This window comes from Kickxella alabastrina, assembly GCF_025024165.1.
Source record: "Kickxella alabastrina strain RSA 675 chromosome Unknown BX661scaffold_8, whole genome shotgun sequence".
Classification (NCBI taxonomy): domain Eukaryota; kingdom Fungi; phylum Kickxellomycota; class Kickxellomycetes; order Kickxellales; family Kickxellaceae; genus Kickxella; species Kickxella alabastrina.
The window spans coordinates 509,651-530,124 of NW_026251479.1; the positions used below are offsets into that span (position 1 = coordinate 509,651).

Consider the following 20,474-nt stretch of genomic DNA (forward strand, 5'->3'; position numbering starts at 1 on the left):
ATGGTCAGAAAGGCCCGTGATCCTTGTGGGCGTGGCGCGCATATAAACAAACAAACCAAAGCCAAGCCAAGCAAGCAAAGCAAAAGTGCACTTTTAGCCTTTTTTATTATATTTTCTAAACCTTTTTTATTTTGCATTTCCTCGTCTCAATTTAATTTCTAATTTCTAATTTTTCATATTTATATTTCTTCATTTCATTTAATTCCATTCAAGTATAATCATGAGCAATGCAGAGCTTCCCAAAGAACTCGACCTAATACTTTCTCACCGGTTCAAAGCCACACAGCACTGCGAATATCTGGTCCAATGGTCCAGCGACCAAGCAAAAACTTGGGAGCCCTCATCGAACCTCCAAGACTGCGCGCAATGCCTGGCAACATACTGGCGCAGTTTCGTGATCAAATCGCCAAACCACCCATTTCTCCTCCCACTAACAGCAGCAACAGCGGCGGCAGCAGCAGCAGCAACCCCCCTGGCAACAGCCACCCGCAGTCCGGCGCGAAAACCCAAAGCCCTAGTGGCAAACCCATCGAGAGCAAAGAAGGACGTTTCGGAGACCGTGCTGGGGCGTTGCAGGAGGAGGATCAGATTGCAGTGGCGAAGCGCGTGCAGATGAATAAGCAGCTGAGAGGGGCGCGCGGCAGGGCTGGCGTGGCTCTGGCTGTAGCTGTGGCTGGGGTGAAGCCGCCGCCGCCGAATGCGAAGCGGAGTAATGTCGGTGCGAAGCGGAGTCACAGGGAATTGCGGATGTGGTGGAGAGTGGTGCGGCGGGGGATGTGTCGGTGGGGTCGATGCAGAAGCCTGGCGTTAGCGCGAGGGAGGAGAACGCCCCAAAGTACTCGAAGCCTCCGCCGCCGACCAGGCCCGCATTGTGCAGCGAGCCAGGAAATCTACCGGCGGGGGTGCCAGGCATTCGCTGGGCGGCCCCCCCGCAGCCGCCCCCACCAAACAATGATTGATAGATCTTTTAAAATTGATTTTGATTTATTTTATTTTATTTTTTTGTCTGATTTTCATTGCTCTGTCGCCGTCACAGGCGGCATAAAAACGTCTATTCCTTATTCTCAACGATATTTTATTTTTGCTTTTATTATATTTTTTTTACTTAACACATACGAATTCACATACAAATTCAAATTAAACGCCTTTAATTCAGCAATGCTCGACGCCCTGGCGTGCCGCACAGACACGGACACTGAGCTGGACCCAGATACTGGCGCAGCTCCGCGCGCGCCCAAGCGGCACAGGCCAGCCCGGCGGCTCAGCCGCAAAGCCTGCGGCAATACGTCGAGTCAACACGCACCCAGCCCAGCACACCCAGCCGTGCTCGGTCGACAACCTCCTCTCGGGCCAAAAACTACACCTGCATGAGCTGCCCCAAGGCATTCACACGGCCATGCCGGCTGGCCGAGCACGAGCGCACGCATACAGGGGCGCGTCCCTTCCGCTGTCTCTTCCCGGCTGCACCAAAACATACATGCGCGATACGCACCTAGCCGTACACGCACAGACGCATTTGGCAGAGGAGCAGCGCAAACACGGGTGCCCGCATGCCGGGTGTACGAGCCGGTTCACCACCAGCCAGCACCTCAAGCGGCATATCTCCGCCATGCACTCGGCAGGGGCCGGGGGGCCGGGGGGTGGGCAGGCTTATGGGTGCCCGGAGGAGGGCTGCGCAGAGTCGTTTGCGAAGCGCAACAAGCTGCACGCGCACATATGCGTGGCGCACAATGGCGCAGACCCGCACCGGTGCGCAGAGCCTGGGTGCACGGCGGCATTCCGCTACCCGTCGCAGCTGCGGCGCCACCGCATCACGCACACAGAGGCGATCCAATACCGGTGCATCGAGGACGGGTGCACCGAGGTGTTTGCCAAATGGTCGGAGCTGCAAGCGCACCGCCGCTCCCACCGCCGCACCCACCGGTGCCTTGTGTGCCAGGCGGAGTTCGCACGCACGCACGCGTTCAACAGACATATACTCACCCATGAGCCGGACCGGCCTGTGTTTGCCTGTCCGCGCGATGAGTGTGCGCGATTCTATCTTGATGCGAACTCGCTTCGGGCGCACATCGCCGCCGTGCACTGCGAGGAGCCGCGCCGGTACATGTGTGAGCGCGAGGGATGTGGCAAAGCGTATGCCTATGCGCATTCGCTGCGGAGGCATGTTGCAAGGGCGCACTTGGGAAAGCAGCAGAAGCAGAAGCAGAAGCAGAGCAGATGCAGATGCAAAAGTCGAAGCCACGGCCGCTGAAGCTGCCGACGCCATTGGAGGTTGCCTCGGGCATGGCGTATGCCGATCCACAGGTCTCGGGCCGCGCCCTGCCGTGCTCACAGCCGGGCTGCGCCTTCCGCTTCAAGCGCACCATCGAGCTGGACGTGCACATGGCCGCTGTACACGGCGTTGCATGCTCACCAGTGCCGACTTGACACAAGCATATTAAAAAATTAAACTGTATTAATTAAACTCTTCACGACATCAGGATCTGGTGGATCGCCTTGGCCACTTTGGCCACGTTGAACTCGAGCGAGCTCCGGTGACGGAACACCCGGGACTGCCCGATGCATAGCAGCGACAGAAACGGGTTGACGTGGCAGATTAACATTTTTGTCTCATTGCTCAGCCCGACAATGATCTTGTGCATCAGCAGCGACGCCTCCTCATTGCTCACTATTGCATCGTTACAATGCAACGTCAAGTCTCCATGGCGTCGATCGTCTGGCATGAGAACATTACTGGTGCGAGTCCGTCGGCGACGAGTCCATCGAAAGGTACACCTTGGTGGCGACGTCAAACAGAAACACCTTGTCCAGCCCCGACTTTGTGCAGAACGAGTTTAGTATGGTCTCCAGCGTCGCGTGCTTGGGCACCAGCTGCCGGACAACGTTGCTCATGGCCTCGCGAACGCTCTCCGTGAAGATTGTCGTTAGGAAAAACCGCACAAACGTATAGTCCATGTTCTCGTAGCCCATGGTTTTGAACACCTTCTGCTGGATGTCCTGCTGGATGTCGTCCTTGAGCTCCTCCGATAGCCCGTCAATCTTGTTCAAGAATATATTGATCGGAATCCGCGGATTCACAGCCTGCGCGTTGCGGATGATCGAGAAAAGCGTGGCCAGCGAGTTCTGGAAGTCTCCCTGCGAGTCCACCACGTACACCAAGGATGTCATGTCGCCTGCGTACACCGCTGGATCCACCGCGCTGCTGTATTGCGTCTCCGAGTACTCGTCAATCCCCGGAAAGTCGTACGCAGTTATGCCCGTCACCGCCATTTGGTACGCCACGCGCTCCTGCGTCGGTGGCATGCCGATTGTGTCGTACGCTAGCGCGTTCTCGAATATCACGCTGAGAATGCTGCTTTTGCCGCTGCGCGGAAGCCCCATGAAGAGTACTCGCCGTGCCGCCAGCTGCTCAGAGTGTTTGCTGCCCTCCGTGATGCCCCCTGTTTCGTCCTCGACCATGTCATTATTGACATTGTTGTTGTTGTTGTTGTTGTTGTTGAGTGAGCCTGTGTTGCTGTACTGCGTGTTGTAATTCTAAATAAAGAGTAAAAGTTGCTTTTTTGTTTAGTGAATTCAAGTGCTGTGTCTAAAATTTTAAGAAAGGGGTTTAGTAAAGTTCCACTTACATTCATGGCCGTTTGTAACGCGAAAGCAAAAAAAAATGAAAGGGTGAAATGAACAAACTAATGAATGAATGCGTGTGTGGGTGTGTGTTATTTACGTCGCAAAAGGTGGATAAAAATAATGTAACAAAAAAAGAAAAGAAAGGAAAGGAAAGGAAAGATCCCTTTTTCTTTTTGTAAGTTCACAACCCTGATTCCTCCACATGCATACACACAGTGCATGCCAGATTGCGTCACACACAAGCACACCTTTTCCTCAAAACAGAGCCAAAACAAAAAAATCAAGGTTAATCGCTGTAAATTCTATTGCTTGTTTTATTTATCATTTCAGAAAATACTCCTGAAGCGCTTCGCGCAGCTGAACCCATGGGCCCACCCATCTTCAGGATCGCAAATGCACTTGCCGCGCTCCTTGGACCCATCAGGACAGTGCGCCATCGCCGGGTGCCTGTACCCGATATCATCAAAGTAATGCACCTGGCTCTTCTTCAAAAACATAGCCACCGCCAGCGAGTGCACCGGCGCATCGCCCCATCGCTCATAAAAGAACCCACCGGACTTGTCCAAATGATCAAAGTACGCCTGATACTCTGTACTGCGGTAGAAGACAAATCGACGATTTCAAAGTTGGACCAGAAATGGCACCGCGTATATGACCCGTCCGAGTTGCGCACCCAATCGATCATATTCTTATCCGGGACCAGCTGCGGGTTCTTCTTCATGAACTCCTGCGTGGTGTTCCACAACGTGCGCACTGTCGGCTCGTACTCTGTCGGTGCGATATTCCACCCGTACTTCAGCCCATTAGTCTTCATAAACAGGAACGGATCATAGTCAATGTCGCAGTAGTAGTTGACATCGGGCTCGATGCGCCAGTAAAACTCAAGATCCGCCAGCAGTGGGTGCTTATGCACAAAGCCCGACTGGAACCGGCACATAAAGCGGTACGACTCGCTGTGTCCCTTAATGTACTTCGCCGAGTCCCGCTCCTCCTTCGCCTTAATCTGGTCCACCCACTCGGGATAGCCCCAAGTGTTCTTGTCCAACACCCCAAACTCAACCTTAGCCTTTGTCAGATCGCGGATCCCCTGCTTGAACTTTTCAGTAAACGGCTTGTTGTTGAGGAAAATATACGGGTAGTTGTACTTGTGGTTCCACCGGTCCTCCAGTTCCCGCACGGTCTTGCGCATCCCGTAGAGCTCCTGGTTGCGCACAAGCGCTACGAGAGCGCCGCGTACAGGCTTGATCCCCTCGGCGAGTACTGAGGTGCACCCTCAGAGTTCCCACCGTACTTTTTTTGCTGCGATAGCGCGTTTGTCCATGCATCAAAGATGCTTTGCCCTGACGTGTTGTTGCGCCCGGTGATGAGGAGGACTCCGATATGCACGAGGAGCACAAAGGAAACGATGACCCCGAGGAATTTGAAGATTGAAATGGCTCGCCGAGACCCAAGCATCTTTAGGAATTTCGCGGATATTTAATAGTAATATAAAAAAGGTAGTAGGATATTTTTTTTCCACCAAAGCGGGATGAAATGAAAGGGAAGGAAAAAGGAGATTGAAACTTTCTTGTTTTGTTTGTTTTGCCGACCAACAACAAAAACAACAACAAAGCTAAATAAAAGAGTGTGGATAAAAACCTCATACGAGGCCACAGTCATCGGCTTTGGCCCGCATGACGAGCCCAGAACGAGAGCGGCACGCTCAACAAATAACAAGTACAAATAATAAAACAAATTTATGCAGTTGTAAATCCCACTTCGATTTCAAAGTTTTCAAAAGGCATCCCCCAGCCAGAAATGGAAACGGGCGAACAAAAATAAGTCTCTACTGTGCCAACCCAAGGGGAAACATAAAACGCGCATGCCAAGCATCAACAACACAAAAGAAAGGGACAACTGATGACCATGCCTGTGGGTCCGATTTTATTTACTTTTGGCGCGTCAAGCACATACAATTCCAGCAGCTAACAAAGAAAAAAATATTATTCCTTTGTCCAGCGAGAGAACTTTCTTTCTTCTTCTCTTCTTCTCTCATTCTAACATTAATCACAGATTTTCCTCACTCGCTCACCAGCCAACCAAGCCAACGCATATATACAGCAAAAAATGGCTCGCAGGCCAGGACACGCCGAGCCAACATCACGTCCACCATTACCGCCGCCACATCCAACAGTTGAACCAAAGCCATCTCTGCCGCGCCTCAACTTTGACGCCCTCCGCCAATGGTCGGACTCAGGCAAAGTCAACCATGCATCCACCAGCCACCGGCGCTACCGCCTAGGCCGCTGGCACTCCCGAACCACCAGCTGCTCCTGGAACCCGCCAACCAGCAACCACCCACAAACCCCCGAACAACCCATGCGCCCGCTCTCCATCGACATCAGCCATAAACCCAGCGAGTCCCGTCGCAGCTCCTCGATCATCAGCTCAAACTCCGTATGGCCGATGCCCAATACCGCCGGGGAAGACTCAGCCCATGGGGGCAATGGCCCGTTGGCGCAGATGCTGCTGAGGGAAAATGATGAGATTTGGAATAATCCCCGGTACCGCTTCACTTTTTACTCGCCAGCGACCGGAACCGTGCGCGCCAAGGATGTTTGCAATTTGCGCACGGACGCGGCAGACGGGCTGGAGGCGCTGATGCGCCAAGCGACTGCAGATACAACTGCAGCATCACAAACAGAATCAGGCGAGACAGAGTTGGAGTCAGCCAAGGATTCCACCGTGGCGGCAGCAAATGAAAAGCTGCAGTCGGACCGCGGTCCAAGGACAACAAATAAGCTTGCGCCTCAGCTCTCAGTGACCTCTGCCGACTCGGTTGCAGGCGTCGAACAGACAGTGGAAGAAACAGCAGCAGCAGCAGCAGCAGCAGTGTCCGGAATGCCGGATGCCGAACTACTGCATCCAAATTATGCGCGCGGCGCTCCCAAACAGCACCCCAGAAGAGAGCTCCCGCGTCCGCCGCGGATAAACACCAGCGCGCAGCTGGAGCCGACCAAATCGGTGCCCAGGCTGTTCTGGATGGACATAATGGATCCGACAGACGACGAGATAACCGCGCTGGCGCAGATCTTTGATCTGCACCCGTTGACCTGCGAGGAACTGATGTTGGTGAAGGAGAAGGGTCTGGCCCAGGATACATACAAGTCCTTCCGCCACTACGATATTGCCTGCTACCGCACATCCGCCGTATATGACACAGAGCCATTGCCAGAAGCGCTAATACCTACGGCGCTCGGGCCTGTGCTGGGAGAGAGCCGCAGCATTAAGGTGGCGAGTATGCGCCGGCGTCGATCGTTTTTACAACCCCCGTCCGAGAACTTTGGCGCTATGAGCCACATAGCAGCAGCAGCAGAGGAGGCGGAGCGGAGGGCCCCTTGACATCGTGGGACCAGGACGATCACCTAGAGGTTAAATCCTTCGATGAAAAAGTCCACCAGTCCTCAGACTCGCTCCGCAAACGGCTCAGCGCCCTGATCTTGCGACCACAAACCGGGCACGCAGAAATCACCGATGCAACACTCCCGCATCCCTCTTCCCTGCGCGCATCACCGAGAGCTTACCAGAGGACGACCTAGACGAGCCCGTCCCCTTTTACATAATAGTGCTCGAAACCGGCATCGTCACCCTGCACTGCGGCAACGTCCGCATGTGCGCAATACAGTAGCGCGGTTGATGCTGGACGAGCAAATGCTCAGTCTGACGCCCGACTACATTGCGTATTTGCTCCTAGACGACATCACGGATACACTGGTGCCGACCACCAGGCTGCTGGAACTCGAGGTTGACGCCATTGATGAGCTGGTGCTTATACTGACCCGTGCGGAGCACGACGACGTGCTTAAGCGAATCGGAATCGAGCGTAGGCATGCCTTGTGGCTTGTTAGACTGCTGCATGGCAAGGCAGAGGTCCTGCGGTCGGTCGAGCGACGTACACACGCGAAATCCAGAGCACTCGGCGGTGGTGGCTCGGGGCGGCGGCGAGAGTCTCTGGACACTTTCTCGTCGGACGAGTCGCGGCGCAGCAACAGGAATGGTCCTTGGAGATGTTCGACAGCCAGCTGCTGACCAGCGACGAAGAAGAGGGCGACCTTTATGGGTGGTCGCGGCGCACTCCTCGGACCAAACAGGGGGTGTCGCGGACGCCCGGGTCTACACAGCCCGATGTCACAAAGTATCTGGCATCCGTCCATGACCATTTGATTGCATTGACAGCGTCTGTGCACCATTGCGAGAGGATCCTGGCGAGGGCTCATGGTAATTACCTAGCAGGATTAATCTCGAGCTGACGCATGCTTCGAATACGACGAATCAGTTGGCGACGCAGATGACTGTGCTGGCAGGTATCTTTCTGCCGCTCAACCTGGTCGCTGGTATATTTGGAATGAATGTCAAGGTTCCTGGGAGGGACCGCGAGGACTTGCGCGATTTCGGGATTATCCTTGGATCCATGGGGCCTTTATTGTCATTGCACTGATCGTGTGTCGGTGGCGCAGAATCATCTAACTTGGTTCAAAGCGATTAGCATAAACTGGATTGTAAGGGATAATTTGATAGTCTTGGGGGGTTTACATATTAACTATTAGCTCAAAAACAATGTTTATTTTAAATAATGTAATAGAATAATTTAGACAAGGCGCAATGTTTTAATAAATGGTGGAGACAGTGACGAGTATGTGGACAAGTCAAAATCTCATACATTCTTTATATTTATGCCGCAATGTATTGTAGATCTCAGCAATAGTGTAATCGACAGGTTCCTTGATGTCTTTGTGCGTCTTTCTGTTGAGAGCTGCTCAGCAAGAACAAAAATTTATAAAACAATTTTATTTCTTTATTGGTACTTTAACAAGCAACGGCAACGGGCAACAGCAGTAGCGCAGATGAAATATGTTGTGGTTTCTCTTTCTCATCCCGTCATTTTATTTTTTATTTATTTTGTTTATTTTCATTTTCATTTTTATTATTATTTTGTTTATTTTGTATATATATATAAATTCATTTCATATTAAACCCGATGCTGCACCTGCGCAAACATACGATAGTCTCCATACCAGGCATCACGCTGGTGCTGCTAGCAATAGCCTACGGGGTCTCCTTCCTGGCATACATTGGCGTGTCCATGCAGCGCAACCGTCTAGTTAGGACAAACGAGTTTACCAACATGTGGATAACCCTGCTCGGGCTCACGTTAGCCTGCAGGCGCTCTTTGTCATTTCAGCTACCGCTCGCCTAACCGCTACCTTCATTGGCCGCTGCCCTGGATGGCCTACGGCAGCGTAATGAGCGTATTCGCGCTTTGCGTCTGCGGCGGCTACGGCACAGTGGGCGGGGGCAGCGCCGCCACATGGGCGATATTCTGGCTTTTTGCGGCCGTCGGCATTGTGGTTTACGCGGGCAAGGCGCGCAGGGGTTACGCGGTAGACCGCATAATGGGGATTCCCGAGTACCAGCCGCGGTTGGCCGAAACCAGGGGCGCGGCGGTGTTCTACGTGGCTTTGGATAATGTGTTTCCGTGGGTGACGTGGCTGATGGGCGTGTTCTTTGGGCTGCTGCTTGTCATCCAGGCGCTATGCCTGGCCAATGACCACCGCGCGTATAAGGTGCCTGGGGTGCTGGTTCCAGTGCAGACCAGTGGCGGCGAGCTCTGGTATAAGATGCACGTGTGGTGCCATGGGTACGGCGAGGCGGAGCAGGGCGATGCGAGCAGGCCGGTGTTTGTGCTGTTGACCGATTTCGGAATGCCGTCGACGAGCATGATGGGGCTGGCCAAAGGGCTAGCCGCCAATGGGCACCCAGCGTGCATTGTGGACCGGCCAGGGTACGGGTGGAGCGAGCCTGGGTACTGGAACCAGGACCCTCTCGAGGTGGTCAAATCCATTGGCCAGGCACTGGCCAAGTACCCGATCACCAACCCGCTGGTGCTCGTCGGCTGGGGCGAGGGCGGCGTCTGGACCCAGCTGTATATGCAGGTGGCCGACTACTCGCGCGTCATCGGCGTCGTGCTCCTGGACACCTACCCGAACCACGAGATCCTCCAGACCTTTGCACTCAACCGCACGACCACGCTGCAGAACCTGCGGCAGTTGCGCTCGGCCAAGATCCAAGAGGACGCGAATGGGGATGAGATTCCTGCCGTGCACTTTGACCAGGGCTTGGAGAGGGCGGCGTCGAGGATGTTCTCGGACTGGCGCGCGGTCAGTCCGATTGCGCTGCACCGGGCACGCAACAATGCGTGGCCAGGGTTCCAGCCACAGGAGGCCCTGGGCATGCACCGGTCGCTGTTCCGCAACAACCTGTACTACCAGGCAAAGTACTTTGAGTACGGTGGTACCGGCGCCAAGCTGTACCAGAGCCTTCTCGGCTATGTGGCCTCCACCACAGATGCTGTCCTGGTGTACCACCACTGGCCTCTGCGCTGGCCGTCTTTCCGCAAGGAGTCCGGCTCCCAGTTTTCATCGTCCATTTTGGCCAAACGCGACACCGCCGCGGTTGCTGCCGCTAGCAGTTCTAACCTGCCTGTGGTTATTATTGCTTCGGCCAAGCAGCTCAACTCGGATTGCTCTTTGCAGGGCATTAGTGACTCGGAGTTGTGCACAAAGTGGCAGGCGTTTGCCTGGTTCTATTATCGCCAGCAAGTCGAGTACCAGCAGACGCTCAGCCAGAATGCTGCGCTGCTGGTGTGCTCCAAGGCTGTGGAGGAGGATAATCGTCTGTGTGATGAGGATTTCGTGTGGCGGCGGCCCAATTGGCTGGCCAAGGCTATTGTCGGCCAGATTTTCGGGCAGAAGGCAATAACACCAACGTCAATTGCTACTACTGCCACCACGACGACATCGTTATCATCGTCACCAGCAACAAAAGCCATTTCATCGACACCCACTTCCCAACTAGCTCAGGCTCTGCTGTCACACCCGACACCGCTACGTCCGAGCCGGCCAGTACTCCGCTGGCTTCTTCATGGACCGACTCGGAGCCGATGTGGGCTACCGAAACGGCATTCACTTGACTTCTTAATCCACTTAAGTCGAAATAACGCGCATTTGCCAGCACGTGCGTTTTTTTACTTTCGGAAAAACCAATGCCAAGAGAAAAAAGGAATCGGGCATCGAGCATTCAGCTGCATGGCCACATAATGCCTATTTTTTTGCTTCTCATTCATCTCACGTATGTCGCCGAGACCACGCGGTCGGGCCTTTAATCATAGGGATTTTATGCTTTTTGGGATTGAGCCTCGTTTCTTCTTTCACTTTTCTACTGGAATTTCTAGGCTATTAATATTTAATTTTTTACACTTGCTTCATATTTCTAATTCACACTTACATAGACTTTGGCTTTTATACACCCCACCCTCTTAAGCCGTCAATCCCTTACCCATGGGAAAGAGCGGCCGTAGCTCTGGCAGGCGCAAGAATGGGCAGCCTACCTCAGCCAAACGCAGCCACCGCGAGCACCAGCACCAGGACTTTTCCGAACTAGGCACGGCCGAATGCGGCTGCGCCATCCCGCCCTCCGACGTTGCTTCGGCGCAATCTCAGATGTACCTTGCGGCGCCAGCGAGTCCGTCAGCCGAGCAATGGGCGCAGCAGCGCAACAGCATGAGCCGGCCACGGGGCTCCGACCAGAGGCTCTACGATCTGCTGTGCACCCACGGGGCGTCCGAGGGCGACAATAACTCGCAGCGGCAAAAGTCCAGCGGCAGCCAGGGCAGCCGGTCCAAGGGCAGCAACGAGCACAACCTGGCGAGCGTCATCTCGCACTATATGGGCGGCATGGACTCTGACAGCACGACAGACTTGCTGGCGTCCAGGTACTACGGCAATATGGACCATATGGGAACTGCCGATAGGCTGCCGAGGCCGATGAACAGCACACTGCCGCTGTTTTCGCCGAGCGTAGTCAATGGCCGCGGCTGGCTCGCGCGCGGTCGTCCTATGGCAGCGAGGAGGATCTGATAAGACGCCGCGCGGCCTTGCGCAGCACAGAGAGTCAGAGGGTGGCGCTGGCACTGGCGCTGCAATGCCGCCGACGATGCGCCCAAGAAACGCCGCCGTGGCCACGCCCAGCCGATAGACGAGGAGCCCGCCATGCGCCCTTTGGCTCCAGCGCAGCCCGTGCAGAGCGCTGCTGAGCTGCACGATGCCAACTTCCCCGAGCTCCCGTGCAATGCCGTGGCTGAGGCCAGCGACGCAGACGGGGCGGGCGGCCGGGCGGGCGGCTCTGCGAGCAAGGCGCCGTCTGCAGCCACAACCGCGCGGCACACACGCCGCAGCGGCGCGAGTCAGTAAGCAGCCTCGCGGCGATCGATGCTGGCGACACGAGCCTCGGGCTTGGCATGCAGCTGGACGAGCGCCCGGCGTCGCAGGTCCGCACGCGGCGGCCGCCGAACATGGGCGCCACGCAGTACACACCGGCCGCAGCCACCAAGAAGGCTGCGCTGGCTCGCGGCGCGCCCGGCATTTCGTACATGTTTTCGCCGAGCCTCGGCTCGAGCCGCCCGTCCAGCGTCGCGGGCATCAACACGTCGCCGCACACTCCGTCGCAGAAGGTCGTGCCCACGCATCTCGCAGACATAACTGAGTCGGCCATGGCGGAGACGCCGGGCGCAAGCCAGGCTGCGGGCGAGCACCAGAGCGACACCGAGCCCGCCAGGGCGCCAAGAACCAGGGCGTATGGGTCGATCAATATTGAGGCCTTGGAGCAGTTTCTGGACGAGGGCGAGATCCCCGACTCGACGTCCGAAGACGAGAGCAGCGACGACGGCTTTGGCTGGGCCGCGGACTCCTCAGCCACAACTGGCTCGCCGTCGACGCAGTCGTGCAGCGACCAGAGCACTTTCCCGAGCAGCAGGAGCAAGTCGCCGCCGCAGCGCGCGCTGGCGCTGCTGGCGCGTCTCTGCCCCCAATATGGCCTGGGCGGAAGCCGGGGCTCGCCCGTGCTTGGCAACGGCAACGCCCGTTTTCCCCGCGGGTGCGCAGCATCTGCCTCTCCCCATCGTCCGTGGCGGACGAGCGGGCGCCTTTGCTCGAGCACACAGCAATTAATATTTCAACCCTGCAGCTTGTCAGCGAGGCGGGCAACTTTGCGATGCCGGCCAACGTGCCCAACCGCAGCGCTCCCCAGCTTGGCTCCCACGCCCACCCAGCGCAGAAGACACCGACGCACAGGAAAAAGAGCTACACGCGCGGCAAGCAGCGGCGGCGGCACCACGAGGAGCTGTTCCTGGACCAGGATGGTTTCATCGACGAGTCGTACCGGTTCACGTTCTTTAACCCGGCAGTCGGCACAATCCGGGCGCAGGAGTTTGCCGACATGCGCACACCCGCAATGGACCTGTCGGCGCTGCTGCAGGTCGGCGGGTGCTTCTGGATCGACGTTCTGCGGCCGTCGTTCCAGGAGATGCACCTGATCAGCAAGATCTTTGGCATCCACACGCTGACGGTAGAGGACATCATGACGCAGGACATGCGGGAGAAGTGCGAGACCCATGCCAACTACTACTTTGTGTGCTTCCGGTCTTTCGACAATGACCCGCACAGCGAGTCGTACTTGGCGCCAAAGTGCGTCTACAACATTGTGCTGCGCGAGGGCATCATCACCTTCCACATGGATCCGTCGGTGCATCAGTACCATGTGTTGCGCCGGATCCGCCGCCAGATTGACCACATTGTGGTCACTCCCGACTGGCTCAACTACGCGATCATCGACGACATCACTGATCTGGTGGCACCCATTCTGCAGCTCATCGAATTTGACGTAGACGCAATTGACGAGCTTGTCCTGGTGATATCGTCCACGGAGCAGTCCGACATGTTGCTGAGGATCAGCACGGCGCGCAAGCGCATAATGATGGCCCTGCGTCTGCTGCAGGGCAAGGCGGACGTCGTGCGAGCTCTAATCAAGCGCTTCGAGACTGCAACAGCAATGAGCACTAACCAGTTCCAAGCCATTGCCAGTTTAGCCGACAGACCCTTGTATCTGAGCGAAAGTCCCCGCAGACGCAGCCCCGCAGCCAACGACCAATAATTGCGGTGCCCGAGGGCACTGCTATTGAGATGGCGCTGGACCAGCGGAAGGGCCAGGAGACGCTGCTGTACTTGGGCGACGTGCTCGACCATATCGTGACGATGACGCAGAATGCCGCGCATTATGATAATATTCTGGGCGCGCGCATGCTAACTACTTGGCGCAGATCTCGATCGAGTGACAGAGTCATCGAACAGAACCAACGACGTCGTGGCTAAGCTGTCGGCCTTGGCCGCGATTGTTGTGCCGTTGAACTTTGTCACGGGAATGTGGGGTGCCAACGTCAAGGTGCCCGGGCAGGAGTATGACGATTTGGATTATTTTTTCTATATTCTTGGGCTCTGCATGCTGTACGTCGTCATTGCGGTGGCCTGGGCTCGGCGTTACAAGATTTTCTGAAATCCCTTTTTTAATTTTTATTCGAGCGTAAAAAATGTATTATACAACAAAATTTCCATGATTTATAAAGCAGCGAATGCCTTGACGGCCTCGACAGCCGTGGAGTGCGCGCTGGCGGGGTTGGTGCCAGTGACCAAGCGCCATCGGTGACGGCGAAGTCCTCGAACGGGGTTTTAGGCTTGACATAAGTGGCTCCGGCGTCCTTCGCGCTCTGGCTGATTGGCACAAGCTTGAACTCCCTGATCGTGCCCATTAGATCCATCATCTCCTCGCCCTCATCCGTAAACCCAGTCACCTTTTGCCAGAAACAACCGACTTTCCCGTTTTCCGGTCCTTAATTGAAGGCAAAATAGCCGGGCCATGGCAGACCGCGCTAACAACCCCGCCGCGAGCCCAAACAGACTCCGCAATTCCAATCAGTGCCTTTGCCGTCGGGTAGTCGAACAGGGTTGCGTGGCCGGCAGAAGCGAAAAATAAACCATAGTCCTCAGGGTTGAGTTCAGAGGCCTTGTAGAGGTGTGCGAGTTTCTTTGAGAACTCGTTGTTGGGGTCATTGTAAGTGGCAAAGTCAGAGTCATTCATAAAGTCCTTGGAAATGGAGTGCGGGTCCATACCGTAATGGCCGGTCTCAGAGGCCAAATCGACGGTGAAGCCCGCTTCAGTGAGTACCGTATATGGGTGGAGCGCTTCAGTATAGAAGAGCCAGTAGGATCACCGTTCGGGTAAAAAGGACCGCTGTAGCTAGTGATGCTAGAAGAGCACGCTTGGGGAGAGTGGTAGAATACATTTTTATATTGTTATTCTTCTTTTTAGCTAGCCTGGGATGGGAGGATAAGAAAAATATAATTTTTTAAAAAAGAACAAAATATGTCAATAATAGAGATATGCACTTCCTGGCCTAGCCTTCCGCTATGCTTGTTTTTTGGATGAGGTTCGCAGCTAGTACAATCGGATACTATTAATACGATTCAGATGTGACTGATAATCTTCATTGGTTACTGTTCATCTACCTAGTCGAAACTAGGAAGACCTGGAGGGGATTAGGCAAGCTGTCCGCCTCTGTTGCTGATAAAACGGAGTAGGGTTGATATTGTTGTAAATGATGATATTGAATGTTTATTAATTAGATGATTAAAATTTCTACTGGATACCTTTTCTTTATGAATCTGGTCTGCCAGCTTGGTATTTATACCATTTCAAGACAAGTGAACGCGACCGTGTTGCTAGTTGTGGACATCAACGTACAAAGGCGACGTAAAATTGAAACGTTCTTTGATGTCAATCACGTTTGATAGGGATCAGTGACGCCAATGATCAAAGAAAAGTGTATCATCTGTTACGTAGCAGATTGAAGCAAAAATATTCAAGAGAAAATTAACTAAAATTAACTTTTTCCCTGGCTAATCACTGCATAAAATGATTCGCTTGGTGAGCGTAATCTGCATTAGAAAATCTTTATCAAAATCCAGATAGGGGGCGAGAACGTAGCTTGGGTGGGCAGCAGAGACGAACAACTCACCTAGTTATATAGCTATTATATTTCTAGAGCCTGCCACCAACTCTAATAGTTGACCTATTGCTAGATTAAAATTTTATTCTTAAATTTTTTCTTGTCTTTCCAAATTCCGAATTGTTACAACACAATAAAACTTGATTTATTGTGTGCAAAATGGATGGATTAACATTAATATGAAATTTCAATTATGAGTATTAAGATTGGTGGTTGACGCCAAGGCAAATCTATATAATCAAGGCGAGGTAATTTTTTAAAGGACACGCTGCGGTCATATTGTATAAAGGGCGTGCACATCAAATGCGCTTCTTTTTCTTTTTAAGGGGATAAATTTAAAAGTTGGCATATATATTTTCTTTTATTCTATTTTCATCACCTTTTATAATTTATATACATATATTTCTCAACTCATCAATTGCCAGCTAAAAATGTTTTTTCGTTTACCATGTCCAACGCCAACGCCAACACCGCCGCCAGTCGCCTGCCGTCCAATATATTTTCCATAATTCTTCCCTACGTTGTCAAGTTTTTGGATAGTTTCGATGATTGGAAGGCACTTCTTTCCATTTTGGCGGTCTGTCACGGTTGGAGAGAAGCAACAAGGTCAGTTGTGTATCGCACCGCCTATATTGGTTTCAAATACATTACTGTTGGTCAAACCGGAAGCCCTAAACTCAATAAAAGCCCATTCATGTATATAGTAACATTAAACTGGCCCATATCACAAACAACTTCAAGTTTACAAGGATATTCCTTATCGACTTGGATTCATTGTTTTCAATGACTAGTTTTATTAACAGCGTGCAAGAGATATTGCCAACCCAGTATTTGGCTTGGTCACACATTACGGCGTTGTATTGTAAAGATATGGTTAACGATTATAATTATCGCCAAGCCGGGATAATCAAACAAATAATAGAGCTAATTGCAGAAAAAGTCCCAATATTGCTAAACTGTTCTTGATTCAAAATCCAGAACAAGCGCGGGAACCACAGCCCATCATTGTTTATTTGATAAATATTTGTATCAGCTTTCATCCTTCAAATGCAATAATATTGTTAAGGTTTCTGAACATAGTTTCCGAATGCACTGACCACGTTGTCTGTTAGTTTAAGAAGCATACGTCGACTTCACTTTCAAGCGTAAATACTGAAGCGCTCAGGAAATTGCATCTTAAGGACGTTCCGTTTACTTTATCTGGCTAAATACTGACAGTAAAATGTGAAATACATGGCAAAGTTTCCAAATCTGGCGGATTTAGAGCTACACTTTGACCTGTTTAAATCTGCTACCGATAATATACAACAAATATGCTGATAATATTTTATTTTTCACAGATGGTGATGCTTTTTTGAAATTTCCCATGCTTAAAACTTGTTGTTAGCAGCACGTCCTGTAACATTGAAAACGTTTTTTGGAAACAACATGGATTGGACACGCAACAAATTTGGATCTCCGCCATCACATGATACCCAAGTTGTATTAGAAAATGGTGACTAACGAATATAAAAATATGTCACCCAAGCGTTTGGACCCAAGTGGACAAACAAATACTAGATAATTCTTTTATTTTCAATACCCTCACTATGTTTGACATTAGACCAACGCTAAGCAAAATATTGATCCAAAATATTGGTGGCCATCTTTTTTTGCATCCAAACAGAATCGATGCATCCAGTTTGTCAAAGCTTCAATTAAAGTTAGTGGTCGGTATTGGAAACTTGACTGGACTTTTGCAGTTTCCTAACCTCAAAGTCTTGCAAATCCGCAAATTTGAGTGTCAGCACTACATAGAGCCAGATGATTGGTCATTAAAAATTATTGAAAAGTCCAGCGCCACCAATTGAGTCAAATCTTCAGGTTCTTTCGATTCATAGATACAGGCATTTTGAAAATAAGTACGTGCAAGAGAGCTGAGCATATTGATTGTCCAAATTACATCGATAAAGTCGTGCTGTGTGCCACTCCATATTTTCCGTGATTTACTGCAGTCATGAAGGAATATGGCAATGCGTATCCTCACACTAAGACTCTCGAGATAGCCGGAGTAAAACAAATACTGTTGAGCACCCCACGGGGGACTCGCAACTTTGGCCAATGACCCGGGGTGAGACCTGTCAGCGCGCACAGATGCATCAGGACAATGTGGGACGTCAGCCGAAGCCCGATCCAACCATATCAATTGTGAACCACGTTGGTGTTTATGATTGAGCTTGTTTTTGCAGAGAATGACAACAGCAGATATTGATGCAATTTCGAGGCGCATTAATATAGAATTTGCTAGTTGTTTATTTTCAAGTTGCTTTATTAACCCCTTTATCAGGACAACGTAAATATAGGTGAGGCTGTCTACCACCTGGGGAAGCTCAGTCCAGGCCAAAGTCTGACACCAATCACATGCAGAACCACAAAAACTAAAATAGCTAACATACCCCCAGAACCAATGGGACTTTATTTGTTGGGTTCGACCTTCTGTCCTCACTGAGCTCTTGGAGGACTAAACTTTTTTCTTAAATAATATGCTTCATATTTCAAATTAGTTTGAATATGGTGTGACAAAAATATGCATATGAATACGTAATTAATGTGTTGCTCCAAACAACCAAAGTCAACGCTTCTGTTGCTAGTGATCATGATTCTCTGAGGCTCTGTATGTGGCAGAATGTGCTTCAGACAACGCGTGTGCGTAGGCATCCGCTGGTGCGTCTAGTTCCTGCAGTGTCGTGAATCGGTGCCAAGTAGGTGGCCGATGGCATTTCAGGTTTATCTTGGCTGTGGTTTGCGCCTAATTTTTTTGAATCTGGCGATGATTTGCTTTTGGTCCAGTTAGGTATGTTCCATATAGATGAGCTGCTTGGATAGAAACAGTTCAAGCTGATAGTGGTCTTGATGTGGTTCCCCATCAGAACAATTGGAATGGTGATACCGTGGACAATACCGACCCGAACACACAGCACACACAATCGGGTAGACTATTTTGGCGACAATTCCGGCATTGCTATCGTCGTGCTCATTGATCTGTTTGATTGTCTCGGTGGCGTAAAATATGGCAGACACACCGATGGGCCCAAACCAGCCGGCAAACAGCGCCTCTTTCCAGTTGTTTATTGCGGGAACCAGCCTGTACAGTGCCACGATAGCTGGAAGACGGCGAAGGATAATGATGAGTACAACGGCAATGGATATCCTCCATGGGCTCAGGAAATTAGCGCTATATATTCAGCCCATGGAATGGTAGCACCAAAATACATGAAAAAGGTCATGGACAGGATATCGTTGATTGTCTGTTGCAGCAAGGTATCCTCACTCTCAATACGATACCAGTCATCCCAAGTAAATGAGTTGCCAGCCACAAAGCAACACAGAATATCGTCGGTGCCGAGGATGGTGCACAATCCAACAAGCATCAGGGCCAATGATATAGCTGACAGCAGAAACAATTCGTGCTCGATCCAGCCAGTATTTTTTGCGTATTTAAGTACCTTTCGCCCTACATACCCAGCAACCCGCCTATCACAACAGACAGCACAACTTGGTACACCCAGGTCACGTAGAACCATGCTCCAATGGCATTGCCGCCACCGAGACGCATCAGGAACAGCGCAAGAAACAAGAACGGATAGCCGAGCCCGTCGTTTGCACCACTCTCAGCAGTCAGAATATTGCGCAGGCGCAGTGGGACATGAGTCTCGGCAAACATTCCCTTGAGAATGGCATTGGCAAGCACCGGATCTGTGGGCGCCACACATGCGCCAATTGCCAGCGCCTGGAGAAAGGGCAGGCCGAAAGTGAATTTAATGATAGCCGCAGATACCAGCCACATCAAGGTCATTACCGGAACAAAAGCATAACCATAGATTGCCACTCCTGACAGGTATTTCTTGGGTAGGGTAATACCAGCAATCATGAGCTCGATGGCCAGGCAGTAACGGCTGTATTCTTGGATGAACTGCATCTGGTTTGAAGACCAATTTGAGGGTCAATCCAGTTGAGAGCTAATGGGCCTATAGCAATTCCATAGAGCATAGCCAATAGCGTCGCGGAAATGTATAGCCGCTCTTTGACAAGCAATGAGCAAATTCCGAGTGCAAAAATGAAACCCCTACCAAGGCCGGCAGAACCTGTACCTGTTTTGTAAAAACTGTTATTTCGCCCATGCAAAAAATATTGTGGAATGTTAAGTGTTGTAATACAAAGGAATACTACTATGTAATTTATAATTAAAATTGTTGCAAATGTAACTAAAAATGGTTGGAATAAAAAGACAGGATCCTGAAGGACCTTGGCATTGCTATAATTGGGTCTTAACCCCAAATCCGGCTTTTAAAACATGGCTTGCTAATTATGGTACTGGTGACACATTACATTGACAAAATCCATTGACAACTGCCTGAGCCTCATGATGCTTGAATATATATGACAATAAAAATATGTCCAAATAATAGTTTGTACTAAACAAATATTTTTAAATAATTGTGATACGATTAGCTGGCGTATATCATACAATTTTCACATTATTATTTGTTGATTTGGTGGCGGTTGTCCATTTTTGGCATTATCAATCAAGTGGACTTTTGAAAATATAGGAGAAAACAACAATTAAATATATTTTTGCGTTTTAGGGAATCGAGTTCAAGCCTCTATTTACTTTTTACAGCTCGAATGTTCTTTAAATCGCCACATTCAAAACTTTTCTTGACTCACAGGAAAAGTCAAAAGTCACAAGAAGCAAAATTTGGCGAATGTACATGTGGTAAAAATATTGATTTTTAATTTTTTTTATCAACCAATGTATACATTGATGCGTGGGCTGGTTTATTATATTAATAAAAAACAATTTTTTGTATGTATTTCCCCTAAAATTATTTTTACGGCTCAGTTGACGCAAAACCCTTCTTATTGTTGTCACCAA

The 20,474-nt window shown here is 51.1% G+C and overlaps 8 protein-coding genes across 8 annotated transcripts; 4 read left to right on the top strand and 4 right to left on the bottom strand.

The window, feature by feature from the left end:
• The first annotated feature begins 81 nt into the window (after positions 1-81).
• Positions 82-1,069, top strand: BX661DRAFT_181053 (uncharacterized protein). Its single transcript, XM_051535609.1, is given in 3 exon segments — positions 82-559; positions 577-678; positions 738-1,069. 3 exon segments carry the CDS (start codon positions 221-223, stop codon positions 957-959), a joined length of 663 nt encoding a protein of 220 aa, XP_051392523.1. The 5' UTR covers positions 82-220; the 3' UTR covers positions 960-1,069.
• A 327-nt stretch (positions 1,070-1,396) lies between these two features.
• Positions 1,397-2,427, top strand: BX661DRAFT_142250 (uncharacterized protein; the record flags this gene model as incomplete). The annotated part of the gene is made up of 2 exons (XM_051532932.1): positions 1,397-2,164; positions 2,224-2,427. The coding sequence occupies 2 exons, from the start codon at positions 1,397-1,399 to the stop codon at positions 2,425-2,427; spliced, it is 972 nt and encodes a 323-aa protein (XP_051392524.1).
• A 303-nt stretch (positions 2,428-2,730) lies between these two features.
• Positions 2,731-3,632, bottom strand: BX661DRAFT_170409 (Gtr1/RagA G protein; the record flags this gene model as incomplete). Its single annotated transcript, XM_051533619.1, has 2 exons — positions 2,731-3,534; positions 3,627-3,632. 2 exons carry the CDS (start codon positions 3,630-3,632, stop codon positions 2,731-2,733), a joined length of 810 nt encoding a protein of 269 aa, XP_051392525.1.
• Positions 3,633-3,904: 272 nt separating this feature from the next.
• Positions 3,905-5,164, bottom strand: BX661DRAFT_181055 (glycolipid 2-alpha-mannosyltransferase-domain-containing protein). The gene is given in 3 exon segments (XM_051535610.1): positions 3,905-4,218; positions 4,233-4,884; positions 4,896-5,164. The coding sequence occupies 3 exon segments, from the start codon at positions 5,077-5,079 to the stop codon at positions 3,951-3,953; spliced, it is 1,104 nt and encodes a 367-aa protein (XP_051392526.1). The 5' UTR covers positions 5,080-5,164; the 3' UTR covers positions 3,905-3,950.
• Positions 5,165-5,696: 532 nt separating this feature from the next.
• On the top strand, positions 5,697-8,270 carry BX661DRAFT_181056 (uncharacterized protein). The gene is made up of 7 exons (XM_051535611.1): positions 5,697-6,935; positions 6,980-7,055; positions 7,181-7,267; positions 7,312-7,637; positions 7,682-7,840; positions 7,894-8,088; positions 8,121-8,270. The coding sequence occupies exons 1-7, from the start codon at positions 5,731-5,733 to the stop codon at positions 8,128-8,130; spliced, it is 2,058 nt and encodes a 685-aa protein (XP_051392527.1). The 5' UTR covers positions 5,697-5,730; the 3' UTR covers positions 8,131-8,270.
• A 2,635-nt stretch (positions 8,271-10,905) lies between these two features.
• On the top strand, positions 10,906-13,827 carry BX661DRAFT_181058 (uncharacterized protein; the record flags this gene model as incomplete). Its single annotated transcript, XM_051535612.1, has 5 exons — positions 10,906-11,522; positions 11,691-11,860; positions 11,917-12,480; positions 12,603-13,598; positions 13,637-13,827. Coding segments are annotated over exons 1-5 (2,443 nt in total), but the record flags the coding sequence as incomplete, so codon positions are not given.
• A 277-nt stretch (positions 13,828-14,104) lies between these two features.
• BX661DRAFT_181059 (class I glutamine amidotransferase-like protein) lies at positions 14,105-14,798 on the bottom strand (the record flags this gene model as incomplete). Its single annotated transcript, XM_051535613.1, is given in 4 exon segments — positions 14,105-14,160; positions 14,184-14,344; positions 14,362-14,735; positions 14,765-14,798. Coding segments are annotated over 4 exon segments (618 nt in total), but the record flags the coding sequence as incomplete, so codon positions are not given.
• A 3,229-nt stretch (positions 14,799-18,027) lies between these two features.
• On the bottom strand, positions 18,028-19,702 carry BX661DRAFT_181061 (Sodium/hydrogen exchanger family-domain-containing protein; the record flags this gene model as incomplete). Its single annotated transcript, XM_051535614.1, is given in 5 exon segments — positions 18,028-18,436; positions 18,501-18,773; positions 18,812-19,072; positions 19,087-19,501; positions 19,531-19,702. Coding segments are annotated over 5 exon segments (1,326 nt in total), but the record flags the coding sequence as incomplete, so codon positions are not given.
• Positions 19,703-20,474: the final 772 nt, after the last annotated feature.